The sequence below is a fragment of the Castanea sativa genome, chromosome 12, assembly GCF_040712315.1.
Source record: "Castanea sativa cultivar Marrone di Chiusa Pesio chromosome 12, ASM4071231v1".
In the NCBI taxonomy this organism is placed as follows: Eukaryota; Viridiplantae; Streptophyta; class Magnoliopsida; order Fagales; family Fagaceae; genus Castanea; species Castanea sativa.
This window is the reverse complement of record NC_134024.1, coordinates 44,141,547-44,158,203: the sequence shown is the minus strand read 5'-3', so window position 1 is coordinate 44,158,203 and position 16,657 is coordinate 44,141,547. Positions and strand designations below refer to the sequence as shown.

Genomic DNA, 16,657 nt, shown 5'->3' with positions numbered 1-16,657 from the left:
ATTTACGAAATTTACACCTGTGTAAAATTACTATTTTACCTTTAGCACTAAAAATGGTTGTAAAAGTTAAAATATATAACTATAAATGTCATCATGGTTTGTAGGGGATGGCTATATTTCTAGGCAACCATAGAACTTGGTTTTTGATTAGCCTTTGCTAAGATAGTGACTTGCTTGTCGTATTTGGGTTGATTTGTGATGGTGTAATTGCGGTGGTTGGTTTCATTGTGGGGTTGATTTGGATTTGGATTTTGGAGTAATGTCTGTGATAGGTGATTGCTAGTTTTGGTTTTTGAGTCATAATTAATACATTGCAATAGGCTACTATTTGAATTCATCATTGGCATAAATCTCATGTAGTATTAGTGTATTTCTATATAGATAAAAATTTTAGAATTTGCTAAGAGTTTTGTAGTACTCATTGATACTTCCAATTAGGATATTTTGAGTTCAAATCTCATTCTTCTTAACTATCAAATTATATGTTTTAAAGTTGGGTACTACTTTTTGAGTCTTAATATTTCACTTTTTTTTTTTTTGGGTTTCTGAATCTTAATATTTCACTATTACATATGGTAACTAACGGTTGGTTGGTGAAGCACCTAGAATAGGACAAGTATTCGTATTGATTTCTACAAAACTTCTAATTTTAACCAGCTTTTTTACCATAAAAAGTAAAAAAATGATAACTTGCTAGTGGAAAAGGTTAATGTTGAATAAATAGTACATAACCCAACCTTCAAGGCCAAAATAGGTAAATGCTCTTTTCGTGCAAAAAAAAAAAAAAAAAAAAAGCATTTTGCTCAATTTTTCAAACTAATTAGGGAAATACCCCTCTTTTGAAACTTGATTTTCTGAAAATCAAGTTAAGCCCTATAGCGACGTTTTAAGGAGCCTCTAGCGGTGTTTTAGAACTCGATGAAGCTCGAGTTACAAAATGTCAGTATAAGCTCTTTTAAACGTCGCTATAGGGCTCCAAAATTTTTTTTTTAAAACTCGATTTTGAGAAAATCGAGTTTCACCAAATTAGTTTGGAAAAGGGAGAATTTGCCCATTTTGTTTTGCACAAAATGGGCATTTGCCCATTTTCGCCCAACCTTCAAAGTTCAAACACATCTCACACGTGTCCATTGCTCTTCTTACTCGCTCGAAGAGCTGGATAGCTCCCGCTTGACACAGTACTTGTTCATTTCCTATAAGAACACCAACAAAGCAACCAAAGTATCCCACACCATTATTTTCTTCCACACACCTTTCTTCTCTCCCAAATATTTTCAGATAGCCATGCAAGCCTCTTTGCATTTCAATACCTTACCATCACCCTCGCCAACAACCTCTAATCTCAAAAAATAAAGCTTACCCACCACCGGTACCCACAAGACCCAAAAACCCAATCCCATGCTCTCTTATCACATCCCAAATTCTCATTAACCCTTCTATGAAAACACTCCCAAAAAAGCCACCCTTGCCCCTTTTTGCACTTTCTCAATGAAAAGAAAACTATTACTTGTATATTTTTTTTGAAGTGCTTTCCTTGCATACCTCCCATGCACTAGGATTTCCTTTTGTTTCTTTTTCTTTTTTCCTCTTAATACAATTTATTACTTATCAAAATTGTATATCTGATTTGGATGTTAGTAAGGAAATCAAGAAGCTCCCAAAGATAAGAAATCCCTAATTGATACCTTCTTTAACAAGTGCTGAAAGGTGGACATTGGCATCGTATATCTGATGAGAGATAGTATGTTATTTAGACTGAGAAAGTTGAATGAAGTGGGTTTTCCTCATAAACTCCTCATTATTAAAGAGTAAAATTAGTAGCATATCTAGACTTACCTTGGCACCACTTCTTAATAAAATGCACACATACATGTACATACAAACCTACACACATACATAAACATGTACCACACACACATGCACAAGAAGTTCCAGTTACCAGTTTTTGCAGTCTGACCACAACCATTTAGTTAACCCTGGTTTTTTCAGAAAATCTTGTTTTACCGTTTTAGGCTATATTTGGATTGGTATAGAGTTCTTGATTGAACCAGTTGAATCAACTGGTCTGCTCCAGTTCTTGAAACAGTGGAAAGAAACCATGCTACATTCCAAAATTTGCAACAGATAAGCTGCAACCTTCCTGGGAAGAAGCAGTTATTTTAGAAAACGAGTCTGACCTGCTGAAAGTGATTGCTAACATATGGGTAGTCCACATCTCTCAACCGTCTCTTGGAAATGCTTTCCGTGGTTTGGAACAAAAGGGGTTGGTGCTGGGTGTAAACATTCTCAACCCCGTACAGCATATGGGAAAATGATGTGAAGTGAAGTGCTTCTAACTAACCTTCAGTCCACGAGCCATGTTTTGTAAGAAAACAGAGAGCTAGTAAAGTAAACAAAGAGAGAAAACAAGCAAGAGATAAGGAACTCCTAACTAACTCCACATTATACGGATCTAACCCTTACAACCAATCAAATCATTACACGTGTTCATATATAAAATATCTATTAATTGAACTAATTGTAAAACTAAAGGTCGTATCAGCTACTGTAGAGTAAATGACTGTCGTATAGTTGTCACAACTGCAATTCTTCCAATACTCTGTTTTGATGCTCTGCCTCTCTGCCTGAGGCAACATCTTCAATGCAGTGCTTGTTCAACCTTCAACCTGTTTCAACTCTTCATCTTTTGTTAGCTTGAGCTGCTGGATCTTTCTTCTTCTTCTTCTTCTTCTGTTTTTGATCTTTTCAGTCAACAATATTTTGACATGTTTACGAGAAATATTCAAAAGATCTCGATTTTCAAAAAGATCCCCAGTTCGCTGTCATGCCATGATGGCCAATTTTTCAAAACCAGTGAATCATCTAGCAACTAGCAAGGAACACAACAATTTCAACATATTTGCAGCTTTACTAAAGCATCAAAGCATGCAAAACAGAAATGCTGGTTTGCTTATTTTACCCCTGGTTTGTACTTGGCAGACCGAGAAGCTAGTTTGTTGAAAAGTCGCATCAATAGAACAGGGCTTTCCTTCTCGTAGTGCAAAGCATAAAGCATCACTAAGCGTAAATGGTCAATATCAGATACACTTTCATTGTTTAAAAGATTTGTCATTGCCTGCATTGAAGTTTGAAAAGGGAAGGTCAATTCTCAACATTTGAGCCGTATACTAGATATTTCCGGCTCTAATTTCAAGGTGTCAAATTCAGGAATCTCAAATCATATATCAGTAGGTAAGTCTATCGACACCAAAAAAGCACCATCACATCTCTCCCTCCCCAGTGTTTACTGGTGTACCCATGTTAGTGTTGCGTGCGCGCGCGTGCGCCGGGGGGGGGGGGGGGGGGTGCAGTCTCTAAACGGTGTTATGTAGCACAACTCAATATGAGTAGATGAACACTTTGTTTCAGACAATAACTTGAAGGGAATAAACTTTTTTTTTTTTTTTTTTTTTTTGAGAATGCAAAGGGAATAAACATGATATGCTAATATAAACAATAATTCAGGAGACCAAATAGCATTATAATCTTGTAACAGAAAAAGGAAAATTAGGTAATCAAACATAAGCAATATTTCTTGCATAGGCCTTTCGTTTTTACGATAAGGCATAAATTTTGTGTTAATCCTATTGGATGATGTCACTAACTGCTAATCACCTATGAAACTTCAAATAACTTACAAACACCTCTAGAAAACCTATTCCCCCCCCCCCCCCCCAAACCCCCACCCCACTCCCCCAAAAAAAGAAACTGTAAGGATTCCCCCACCCTCCCCAAAATAAAAAAACCAGATCCATAGCCAACCCCAAAAGACTAAGGGTTTATTGTTTATAATAATGAGGCTAAAGCTGGGTTTTGTTGGTTTCATCAAGGAAAGAAGTTTAAACCCTAAATTCAAACATTGGGCAGATCAAAAACTTATGGAGAGCTTAAAACTAGGATGTGACTTTTCTCCCAATTGACATGGAAACACAGACACAATAACACCCAAAAACACTTGAAATTGAAACTCCCTAGAATGCCCAGCACATGCTGTTTAATATCTTCCGCTTAATTTTCGCAAAATGAACCAGAGATGCAGCTTACCAAACCTTAATTCCTTGAGTTATCCATTGGTCTAAATTCAAAGGGAAACTTAAGGAAATTTCCCCTAACAGTCCCTGAGTTGGATGGGGGCATCCTATTCCCCCTAACATGCTCCCTGTGGCACAACTTTTTATGTAAATGATCAATCTCTAGCATGAGATTCCTCGTTTCTTCATCATGAGAGATATGACTTCTAGGCCTCAAATGACTTTTGCTAGTATGATACGTGTAGTCCATTTCAACCCATACACTAGGAGTTCGACTAGCCTCTCGATCCCTTCTTCTCTACAAGTTGACAAAATGGTCAACATGTTGCGACCCCACGGACTCCTCTCTATTCTGCCTAGAGCCTGCCATCTCTTCTCCTTGCTATCAGAAAGAGAGCCTAACTAACAAAGATTGTAGGTGCCTTTTCACACAGATGGCACCAATTGTAACGACTAGGATTGTGGCCGAAGTCCACTTAGAGTAGTGCGACCCAATACAACAAGCCCAAAATAATAGATTTGTAAGAGAATGGGTTTTATGAGCCAACTACAATGCAGAGTAAATACAAACTTGTGGATAATTGGCCTAGCGCTATTAATATGAGTGCAAGAGACGCAAATTAAGCATAAAATCTTCCTCGAGCAAGTCCGAGGAGGAATTGTTCATTAAAAATCATTGTTGATACTTTTACAATGAGACTCAATTTTCTATACCTTTCTCTATTTCTTGTATCAAATGTGCATTTCCTACTTCTGTGGGATTCCTTTCCTTATATAGTCCCTCCCATTGCATCTCAGCCCTCCATCTGTACGTTTCAAGGGAACCATTTGGATGCTTGTTCCATCAAGACCCTTTTAGAGGTGGTAGAGAGGGCTGTGAGCTGTGAAATCATTGTTCAAGTGTCTTTTTCTCATAAATGCGGTCAATTCAATTGGTGCAGTGCATTAAACATGGAGGTGTCAATCACCTTCCTAGATATTTCCTCCCGTTACTTACACAGCTTTGTTGTCTTCCCTGAAGCTTTACTTTCTGGTGTAGGCAGTTACTTAAAGTATTCCCAAGGTGTCTTTGCTTCTCAGGATCCTCGGTCTGCGAACCAGTCTACCTTTTCTCCTCGGACCTCTCATTCTCAGCTTTTGTCTATTTCTAAATGATCTAGACATCTTCCCTCCTTGGACCTAGTCCATGTGTCAGATTTTGGTTCACATATATGTGGATCTTTATTCATCCTCGAATAGGGCCCATGGCCAAGTAGTGTGCTCAGATCAATCACCTTCACAATTACTAATTAGTAATTAACATGAACCACGTAAAAAAAAAAATTAGAAGTCTATAGACACAAAAAATTTGACAAAACTTTTCACACCTATGGATGTGGTAGATTAATAGTGGTAAGTACAAAAATGATGTTAGTAGTGGACTAGGTGAGAGCTAGTAAAAATTTGCCAACTCAACTATTGTGAAAATGGTGAACTATTTATTTTTTGAGAAGTTTTTTCACAACAAATCTTAGGTATTAAATTGTTACTGATTCTAATTTGAACCTACTACTACAATTATTTTTTTGTCATCAATAACGATCAATAACTACTTGCTATTTAGGATTTTTTTTTTTTTTTCTTTGTAAAAATGTTGTGGATGTAGCATTTTTATCTCTTTTTTTCTTGTCTTTCATTTGATAAAAAAAATTATTTTATTTGTTAGCTAATATATAAGCTTAATTAATTTTTTAAAAAAACATTATTGGTTAAAATTTGGGGGCCTTTTTTCTACCTAGGCCTTAGGCAACCATATCAACTGCATCTATTGTAGAGATGACATTGAGCTTGAGATGAGCAAGCTTTGAAAAATCTTTAGGGCTATTCAAGTCACAAACTACACTAACTAACAGCTACCTTGTTGAACCAAATCAACCAACAAATAATAGTTTCTGACGAGTGAATGACAATGATTAATAAGAAATTTTTCAAAATTGATTGACAATTTAAATAAAGTGATTAGTAATAGATTACGAAAAATACAACATTTTACTCCAAACCAATTTGAAGAAATCTCCTCCAAGACATTACATGAAGAATTATAATTTACGTGTATTATTTAAAAAAGTCATATGATTCATTAAAACAATCATATGACTAAAAGTACATATCAATACTCGATAGTCCTTTCAACTTATATGTAGTGGGTTGTAGAAAAAAGTTTACTACCTTAAATCCTCCTTTTTTCTTTTCTCAAATCTCACTCATTCTCAAGTCTCTCCAACAAAGGAGATAGGGTTTGTCGGTTATCTTGTGGTTATGAGAGAGAGTGGGTTTTGCCAGACACCAACTCACCACATACTATGCCATTGTCAATTTGTCATTGCCATCACCAACTTTTTTTTTTTTTACATTGCCTAAAGTTTCAGAATTTGAATCTTACAATCTAACATTATATGTTGTTTTGATTAGTAGCCCTTCAGTTAATTGTTTGCTGATGTGTCCGTTAAGTGACATATAAACTTATGGTGTGTATTGATTGATCAAATCATATCGCGACACATGGTATTCACTATTCCACGTCATATAAATAGCAAAACAAAACTTTAATTATTAGAATAAAAAAATATTTATTTTCCTTAAATTTAAAATTAAAAAAAAAACTAATATGTACACGGTGGTGAAGAGTGGTGACAAGCAAGGTTACCCAACACAACTTGAAATCTACAAACTCAGGAACACAGGTTGTGAAATCTGAAGTCCAGATCCAACAAATATGTTTGATGTTAAGGGTTCTTTATTTTTAAGTTGGCTAAAGGTGACTCATAAATGAAGAATTGTATTTTTAAGGTCCAGATCAATCCTTGATTTGAGAAACAAGAATTGGTTTCTTTCCTTTGTTTTAGGTACAAATCTAAGAAAAAAATTTATATTATTTATTTTTTTTAATTCTATTTAGTTTTTGCAATTTTGAATTTTAAAGAATTTATTTTAATAATTAAAGTTTAATTTTATTTTGGGTATTCATATGACATGGAGTAGTGAAATCCATGTGTCATGATTTGATTGAATCAATAGATACACATCATGACCTTACGTGTCACTTAACAAACACATGCATCAGTATAAACTTAACAGAGGGGTTGCTAATTAAAACAGTATATAACGTTAGGGGTAAAATTCAAATTCTTAAACTTCAAGGTATAAAATTCAAACATCCCTAAAGATATATTTTGCACTTTGAAATGTAAAATCTAAACATCTAGCTGCATACTGTGAAATAGTGTTGCACATGATTACGTGTATGGTATGGTAGCACCTTTTAAAAGCCCGCTTTTAGTATCTAAGCCCATTCTCCATGAAGGGCTTGGAAGGCAGGCTACATTTGTATGTGGGATCTTCAAAAAAAAAATATTTGGGTTACTTCCATTCTTTTTGATTACCCAACATAGTGTAATTCACATTGATAAACAAAAATAGATAAAAAATAAATTGGCATTACTGAATCACTTCTTGTTTGAACTTTGAAGACAGTAAAATCATCATAGCTGGGTCTTAAGAAAGGTAGTGAATAAACCTATATTTTCATTGAGATGTTAAAAATAATATCGTTTAAAACAATGTCTTAAACAAAACATTGTATAATATTTAGTTCTACCTTTTAGCTAAATGAAGGTTTGAATAGAATGTTTAGCACATCTAGAACATCTAGATTTTATGCATGTTGCAAAGAAATTATATATAGTTTTGTTAAACCATCCCAAAAAATATTAAAATTTTCCCAATGGATATCTTCTCTTTTTATTAAAATTTTTACAAACCTATCCTCATTTCACCAAAAAATAAAATAAAATTGCAAAGCTATAAGCTACAGGTTGACAAATTGAAATTGTTTAAAATTTGTAGATGTCTAACATGATAAGATCTTCTACAATTATAATCATCACTTGTGTCCTGCTATTTTACATTAATTTGTTCCTTATGATGCTGATGTTGTGAAAACTAGTTTGAGGTTTTTTTTTTTTCAAGTGAACTTCAAGGAGAGAATCACACACTCTCAATAAGGCACCTTCACAATTATAAGTGACCACAAAAGTAGAATTGGGCCAAATTTAAGCAAAATGGAGGAAATGATTACAACTTTTTGTCACCCATTTTTTCACACTTCTCCTTGCTATACAAGAGGATCTGCCATCAAAGTTATAAACTGCTATTCTAACTTATTTAGTAATATTGTCTTGGTTGAAGTGCTCTTTTAAGTTAAAAATATTAGCCATACCCAAGCATGTCAATAGGCTAGGCACAATTCATAAATACAATGGTTCTGTTTTGAGTAAAACACCCTGAAATCTAAATTAAATTCCAGTATTATGCATTCAACATTCCTCTTTTAAATCTTCATGATTAAACTTAGTAAATTTCACACCAAAAAAAAAGATCTTTGTAACTTTGGAAATCTTGTTCTGAAAACCAATGAAGTTATCTCCATAGAACATATATACGCAGTTAACTTTTTGTATATTAATTTCAGAAACCACTTGAAAGAAAAAGCTAAAGGAGATGGTAGTGATTTCATCACAAGTTCTAGACAATAATAGTTTGTATAATATTATATATCTTCTTTTTTGTAATAATTTTACAGTGCATACATTATGTTCAATTGTTCATACAAAAAAAAAAATTTGTAATGTAGAGTAGACTTTGAGTAACTCAGTCCTATGTTGTAATGGAATATTAGTACACTTGCTACAAATAATTTGGGGTTTTAACGACCGTCAATTGTAGAAAGTGTTATTTCATTTATTGAATTAGATGCTGAACTAGTTGATCTATTTGTACTAGTGTAAGGATCCTTCAAAATAAATGCAGGTTGTTTTGGAGAAGGAAGATGTGTGTCATTACCCAACATGAAAACAACAGTTGACATGGTTGGCCGGTCTATCGCATGTTCTTGCACACACAAAAGCCCAATTTGAATGCATCTTAAAACTTCATTAGCAGGATATGCTTCAGCTAGTAATGGGTCGACCATTTTCATGGAATTGTCTTCTCTCCATAGGTCCCAAACCTAAGACAAGATATTAATCATATTAGGCTCAACAATCTAGACTTAATTTTGTAGTCATTGTTTGCACATGTACTTACATGTCCAATCAAATTTGAGGAAGGACCATCATGATGATAAGTACTGTTCTTTTTGCCAGTAATGATCTCTAGCAGTAATACCCCAAAGCTATATACGTCAGACTTTATTGAAAATAGTCCTTGCATTGCATACTCAGGTGACATATAACCACTGTCATAGCACAATGAAAAGGAAGATATTGAACCTCAACGTAAAATGATCGAAAATAGCCCTTTGGGCACTAACATACATGTAAAATCTGAAGTAACACAATATGAAAACGAATTATAGAGATATCCTTAATATATATATTTTTTCTTACAAAGGACTTTAGTTTGGACTCTCATTAGATGTAAAAATGGTAATCCAGTAATCGGTTAAAAAATTATATCTTTTTTTTCTACCATACTTACTATGTTCCAACAACGCAATTTGTATTAGCTTCAATTTGGTCCCCTCCAACAATTCTAGCCATACCAAAATCTGAAATTTTTGGATTCAATGCATTGTCAAGTAGAACATTGCTAGCCTTTAAATCTCTGTGGATAATTCTTAATCTTGAGTCTTGATGAAGATATAAGATCCCTCGACCAATTCCGCAAATTATCTCAAATCGCTTTCCCCAATCTAAACATGACCTTTTTGTTTCATCTAAATGAAGAAATGAGAACTTGGATTAGATTGCATTGCATTCGTGCTTTGTTACTTAGGTATAAAATCTTGCTACTTGGAACTGATATGTTTGTAATGGGAAGATAGTTTTCTAGTGATGATGAGTGAGGTTAATGTGAAAAAAAAGACATACCAAAAATGAAAGAGTCCAAGCTTTTATTTGATAAGTACTCATAGATCAACATCTTCTCTTCTTTGTGAATGCAACAACCTAAAATTCTCGCAAGGTTTCTATGTTGGAGTTTAGCAATTAGTGCAACTTCTGTTTTAAATTGTTCTATTCCTTGTCCAGAGTATTTTGATAGTCTTTTTACTGCTATTACCATTCCATTTTGTAACAAACCCTGCAATTAAAGTCCAAATATCATTGTCATAGTGCACAATTGTTGAAAGAAACTCAACTTGGTAACTATTTGGGGAAGCCCAATTGTACACAACAAATTCATACTCAATGAGTACCCGTAAACATTCACAATGGAATTTATGATGCATAAACACACTTGAAAAGAAATTATGCAAATTCTGGGACTCGTTCAATGAGACTACCTTATAAACTGGGCCAAAACCACCTTGGCCAAGCTTGTTAGCAATAGAGAAGTTATTTGTAGCTGCAACAATGGTTCTTAGATCAAATAATGGCAAATTTGAATTTCTTCTAGTTCCATCGAGGTCCCTTCTACTTGGAGAGTCTTCGAAGTATGGTAAAGTGGATTCAGCACTATCTGAATATGTGTTATGCCTCATCTCTGTTATAAAACAAGTAATTAATAATGCTAGTAGCCATTTTTGTCCAATTAGGAATTCACACATAAAAGCCTAATTTAATAAATCTGAGAAACACACTAAAATAAAAGAATGAAACAGAGGAAACTAAAAGGAAATATTGAAGCTTACAATTTTTTATTTCTTTGACAGGAAATCCCATTTGGTTAAAATGCACTTTTCTAAGAGGTAAGTGCTTATGGGAGGTGAAAGTTCCTCAGGCCCGCTAATGCGACTGGAGAAAATCTTAAAATGCCAAGGAATTGGATGGGCTATTCATCAAGCTTTTAGTTGAAAAGGTGAAAAAATTATATATGTGGCATGATAATTGACACCCTGAAGGTGTTTTGATCCCCAACTTTGTCCACAAGGTGGTGTATGATATTGCAATTTTGGAGTTTGTAAAAGTATCCAATTTTCTGAAAGAAATGCAGTAGCCTTGGAAACCTATTAGATCAAAATATACTACCCTACAAGCTTATTTTCATTGATTAAAATTAGCTAAGACAACTCAATGTACTTGATTTCATCTAAATATGGAAAAGTCACATGGATTTCAACCTGAAGTGAAATAAGAAACAAGATGGATACATCTGATTGGTAGAAAGTGGTATGGTCTGAAGCAACTGCTTCTAAGCATTCATTAATACTCTGTCTTTGGCTGGCAGTGAAGGAAAGATTGCAATTCAGAGTAGAATTAAATAAGAAACATTTATGTCTCAATGAATGGTAGAAACTAGTATGGTCTAAAGCAACTTTTCCCAACAAGTCCTTCATATTTTGGCTAGTAGTGAAGGACAGGTTGCCCTCCCAAGAAAGGCTTGTAAAATGGGGTACAATGGTGCTCATGTATTTTTTCTGTAGAAGTCAAATGGAATTTGTGACCATGTTGTCTTTGAGTGATATTTCTTATGAATTTGACATTTGTGTAAGAAGCATTTGAAAATTTTCCTTAGCTGCTTCAGTATACCATCTTTGGATCCAAAGAAATGATTATGAGTATAATAACAAAATATATAAAGTTCTTTTCAGTTTTCTTCTATCAACTTCTACGCTTGAAATATAAATCAAGTTTCATCCCATTTTATTCAATTTTTCATGATCTATGAATTCTACCTATTCTTTTATAAATCCTGAAACATAGTGTTGGAGTAATCTTGGGAGCATTTGTTCACTGGCCTTAGAAATATAGAAATAGGTTTTAAAAAAATTGCTCTAAATTTCCTTACCTTTCTTCTTCTTCGTTACAAAACAATACACAACTGGGACTACAAGAAGAAACATTATAGCAACAGAAACTCCCAGAATTGCCAGCATCCTCTTTTTCTGAGTAAGACCATTTTTCTTAGCATATTGAGCTGAGTAAAAAAAAAAAAGAAAATTATAATGACATCATAAATTTGACAAGTTGTTTGAACATAAATAGTTATTATTGATGCAATTTTACAAGAAAATGAGAGTAGGGATGAAACAATGGGTTTAAGGAGAACATGTGATTTTTTTTTTTTTTTTTTAAGGAGAAAATGTGATTCTCTTTTTGAGGTCCAAAGTATCAAAAGAACAAAACAAAAAAAACAAACATGTTTTCACAACAATGTCAAGTGCCATATGTGATTCTTTTTTCTTTTTTTTTTTGAGGCAGAAAATATGTTAAAAGAAGAAACAAAAAACAAAAATTGCAAACCTAACAACAATGTCAAACAACAAGAGTGCTTCTTATTAATATAAGTAGAATCATAATTCAAATCTTCCCTCCCCATTATTGTAACAATAAAAAAAAAATAAAAATAAAAAGTCAAATAAAACAAGTACTACATAGTAGGAGGACCAACTACGTGTGATGAATATAATTGTAGAAATCTTGTGTTATTAGGTGTATACAACTCTTAAATAATTTTTACTTCTCCACACATTGTTTGAGTTTTGAACTATTATGAAATAGATAAGGTCGACATTGGGAAAATTTTGATATTTTGAGATAATTTAACAAAACTATATATAAATTATTTCCCATATGGAATGTAATACTCATTTAGATTTGTACTATATAATTTGAAATGGATCTGTTTTAAATGGAGAAAACCATTTTTCAATATTTTGACCTAAATCAACTTTAAAGTAAATACCATAGGGAAAATTATATGTTGGATTAGTATTCTATATAAACTTTGGACTAAAATAATACAATAGACATGAATCTTCACAAACATACTATTTGTTTTGAAGTAAAACAAATATGATTTTTAGGTGTTTAGTATGGCAAACAATGTTTTTCAAGCATACAACCAAGATTAGGCAACTACTGCTAGAGCAGTGTCTTTGGTCACTGGAATGGTCGCTTTGGTTATCGAACCTCTGACACACTGCTTCAGCGACCAAACTGCTAGCATTTGTTGTTGGAATGATGGCCTCGGCCACCAGAATGTTGGCACTAGTCATTGGAGCGATGGCTCCAACCACTGAAGTACTGACATCGTTTGCCTAGCTCACCAGACCAATGACCTAGCCACTAAATGGGATGTATTTTCGTAAAATGTTTTTCTAAAATTTTAAAGATAAAAGATGAAAGAGTACCTAATACATCTGCATCCACACGTATATATAAATCTTGTCCTAGATCAGGATATGTTCTTGCATCCACCAAGTCCCCTTGCCATGTCAAGCAACCAATCCCTCCCTCACTCTCATTTGCACTTGCATAAGCCATACAAGAACAATTCCTCAAACACTTTTGCTCACACTCTATCATACTCAAACTCATGTCCACATGTGCTATTGAAGTATCTGGCATCTTCATATGTGCCAACTTCACAAAACCTTCTCCGTTGTTGCACATGGCCACTCCTTGCTTTTCCCTCACGCAATCACGAGATGACTTGGGTTCAAATCCAGGAAAGCACTTGCACTCAAAATTGACCTCATTGTATGGGTCACAATAACTATTTGGACCGCAACTCAAATACTTATCGCATAATGCTAGTGAGCTAGACCAATATTCAACCCATCTAGTCTCCTGCCATAAGGACCGTCGCACAATTCCTGATTCATCGACCATCGCTTTAGGAAAAACTTTGGGATCAGCTAAATTTGAAAATATACTGTACATAATGGTGGTTTCATCTTGATTATTCACAAAGCTAACATTGAATAATTTTGATTTCATTTCAGGTACACCGCTCCATCTTAGGCCAGTCCAAGATCCAGCACGCCATAATAGAGTCCGACCCATGTATAAGCATGCCTGAGCGTACCCAGTTGGAACCATTCGATATGAGTAGTTGCCAATTCCCGGGTCATCTTTGGACTTCCAAGATGTTAGGAACCGGTTTAACCCAGTCCGCCGGTCTAGCCCAAGTTTCATAAACGGAAGCAGAGTATTGGTGGGATAATCAAAACTTTGCCATGTAACATGTTGGCTGTCTTGTAGAACCAAAACAAGATTTCCTATATCTAAGAGCTTAGCCATAGAATTATTTGTGGATGAGACAGAAAAAGAAACATTAGTGGACCAAATAGGAGTGGTTTGGTTTTGGGTGTGGAGTACAAGGTTTCCCTTACCATTGATGGAGAGGACTCCGGAGGTATCATTGAGAGGAGCGTCTCTGTTTGCAACCCACACAACGGTTTTTTCGATGATTTGGTTATACCAAATTCCAACGTAGCGGTGACTGGAACTGCCGGGGTTGAAAAACCCAAGTGCAAAGGTTTTCTGGTTTGAGAGTAGAAGTTGACCATCACCATCCTTGAGGGGTTGGTCTGGTGTTATGGTGTCAAGGGAAGTGCAGATTGGGCAAACAAGAAGAAGGGAGAGAACAAGGAATAATACGTTCCCTTTAGCAGGATTCATCATTTTTTTTCTAATGAAGAGTATGGTAACAGGACTTGTGGCTGACTGTTCATTAAAATAAAAAAAAAAGGACTTGTGGCAGACTGGCTTGTAGAGAGAGCGAGCTTGATAGCCATGTAAAAACTTTGGTCTTCTTTGGCAACTTTAATTTAAGTCGGCAGCAATTTTTGACCCTAGAACTCAGATGTACATTGACTAATGAAGAAAAATTATTGGGTTTATATATTTGTTTAGGGTAAATTCCACATACCACCTTAGGTTTGTGATAATATCCAATTAAGTCCAAAAAATTTTAAATCCTACCAATTTTATCCTAAAAAGAAAATTTTGTCCTTGAACTTAAAAAATAAAAAATAAATAAACGCCGTTACTTTTTTTTATTTCCTCTCCCCCTCTCTTCTCTGAGTTCTCCATCTCAGAACTTTCTTTGTAATGGAACCTTAGCCACGGTGAAGCCCATGACTTGGTCACCGGCATCAACAACACTACCAATAAAAACTCTTTCAAAACCAATAGAAACCCCCCCAAAAAAAAAAAAAAAAAAAAAACAGCAAAAATCCAAGCCAAACAACACACATAAATCCCTTTGAAAATTCCAATGAAATCTCCTAAAAATCCTAATAAAAATCCCAGAAAAAAAAAAAGCAAAAATCCAACCAAACAACAAATAAATCCCTTTGTAAATTCACAATGAAATTTCCTTAAAATCCCAACAAAACCCACCCCAAAAACCCAAAAAAAAAAAAAAACAGCAAAAATCCAAGCCAAACAACACAAATAAATCCCTCTGAAAATTCCCAATGAAATCTCCTAAAAATCTCAACAGAAAATTCGAAGTGTCTGAAACAAAAGCTGACCTGTGGAAATAAGGTCAACGGTTTTGTAGTCGGGATTTTTGCCGGCGACGGGGAAGTACCGGCGTTGTACAGTCTCCCGATGCTCCAACGAGATCTGTTGCCGAAGATTATTGAAACTCTCCGTCGAATCCTTCAGCTTCTTCCTCAACCCGTTCACCACGGAGGTCCTGGTCCGGTCCGAAGACAAACCGGGTCCACAGCGCCTCGAGCTTGACCTTGATCAGGTTGTCTTCTTGAGAGCGAGGGACACGTCGGCGTCCATGCAGGATCGGAGGTCCTTCACGGCCTTGGCGTTCTGAGATAGAGAAACTCAGAGAAGCGAGTGGGAGAGGAAATTAAAAAAAAACAGTAACGGCGTTTATTCTTTTTTTTTAAGTCCAGGGACAAAATTGCCTTTTTAGGATGAAATTGGTAGGTTTTAAAATATTGATGACTTAGTTTATATTATCACAAATTTCAGGGGTGGTTTGACTCTTGCTTCTTACACTTTACAAATATTTATAATTGTGAAGTAATTATTGCACTACACAATGGTAATTATTGGATTCTTTAAATAAGGGTTGTTTATTGTTTACTGTCAGGGGAGGCGCCAAATGTGACCCTCCTGGCTTGGAATTTAAAAAAAAAAATACCTTAAAAAATTGAATTTTAAATTAATTTGGTTGTTAACCCCTTTAGAAAAAGGGAAAAAAAAAACTTGACCACCCTAAAAAGACTTGAACACCTTAAATAACAATTTGAGCCTATTAAAAATTAAATTCAACTTCTCCAAAATTTTGGTTCGTTGTATATTGAACCAAAAAATTGCGGGAAATGTTATGTTTAAAATATTTTAGCAATTAAATCTTAAATAGCAAGTTATTAATCGTGGACAAAAAAATAATTTTAGTGACATGTTCAAATTAGAATTAGCTAGTAAAAACTTTACCACTTAGGCTTTGTTGTGTAAGTGTAAAAATTTTGTGAACATAACACTTTCAAAAATTGCCCAAACAAACAAATTAGCCTAAAAGCCTAAATCAAACATTTCATTGTGATTTTTTAAATTGTGTTTTCAAATGGTATATTTTAAAATCGCCATTTTTTATTAAAAAAATGCACACTTTTCAAATAACTAGTATGTTAGTTCTTGTTTTAGTCTTTAGTCGAATTTGTTGGATTTATGTGATACATTTTTTCAAAAAAGTAATGCATTTTGTTTATATTGTTACTTATTTAGGCAATATGTTGCTAATTGAAAAGGAGATCAGTAATTTAATGATTACTTAATTGCGTATATTGTAAAAGATGTAGTTGATAACGTTGATAGTAAAACTACTATATCATACAACGATTTCAAAATATG

The 16,657-nt window shown here is 34.4% G+C and overlaps 1 protein-coding gene and 1 pseudogene across 1 annotated transcript; both read right to left on the bottom strand.

Moving 5' to 3' along the window:
- Positions 1-1,139: 1,139 nt before the first annotated feature.
- The window catches only part of LOC142620741 (vacuolar protein sorting-associated protein 45 homolog), a 56,606-nt pseudogene continuing 41,088 nt past the window's right edge, over positions 1,140-16,657 (bottom strand).
- LOC142619360 (G-type lectin S-receptor-like serine/threonine-protein kinase At1g11410) lies at positions 8,632-15,171 on the bottom strand. Its single transcript, XM_075792443.1, has 7 exons — positions 13,183-15,171; positions 11,838-11,966; positions 10,393-10,592; positions 9,980-10,190; positions 9,588-9,825; positions 9,195-9,345; positions 8,632-9,117 (listed from the first exon to the last, which is right to left on the bottom strand). Exons 1-7 carry the CDS (start codon positions 14,456-14,458, stop codon positions 8,815-8,817), a joined length of 2,508 nt encoding a protein of 835 aa, XP_075648558.1. The 5' UTR covers positions 14,459-15,171; the 3' UTR covers positions 8,632-8,814.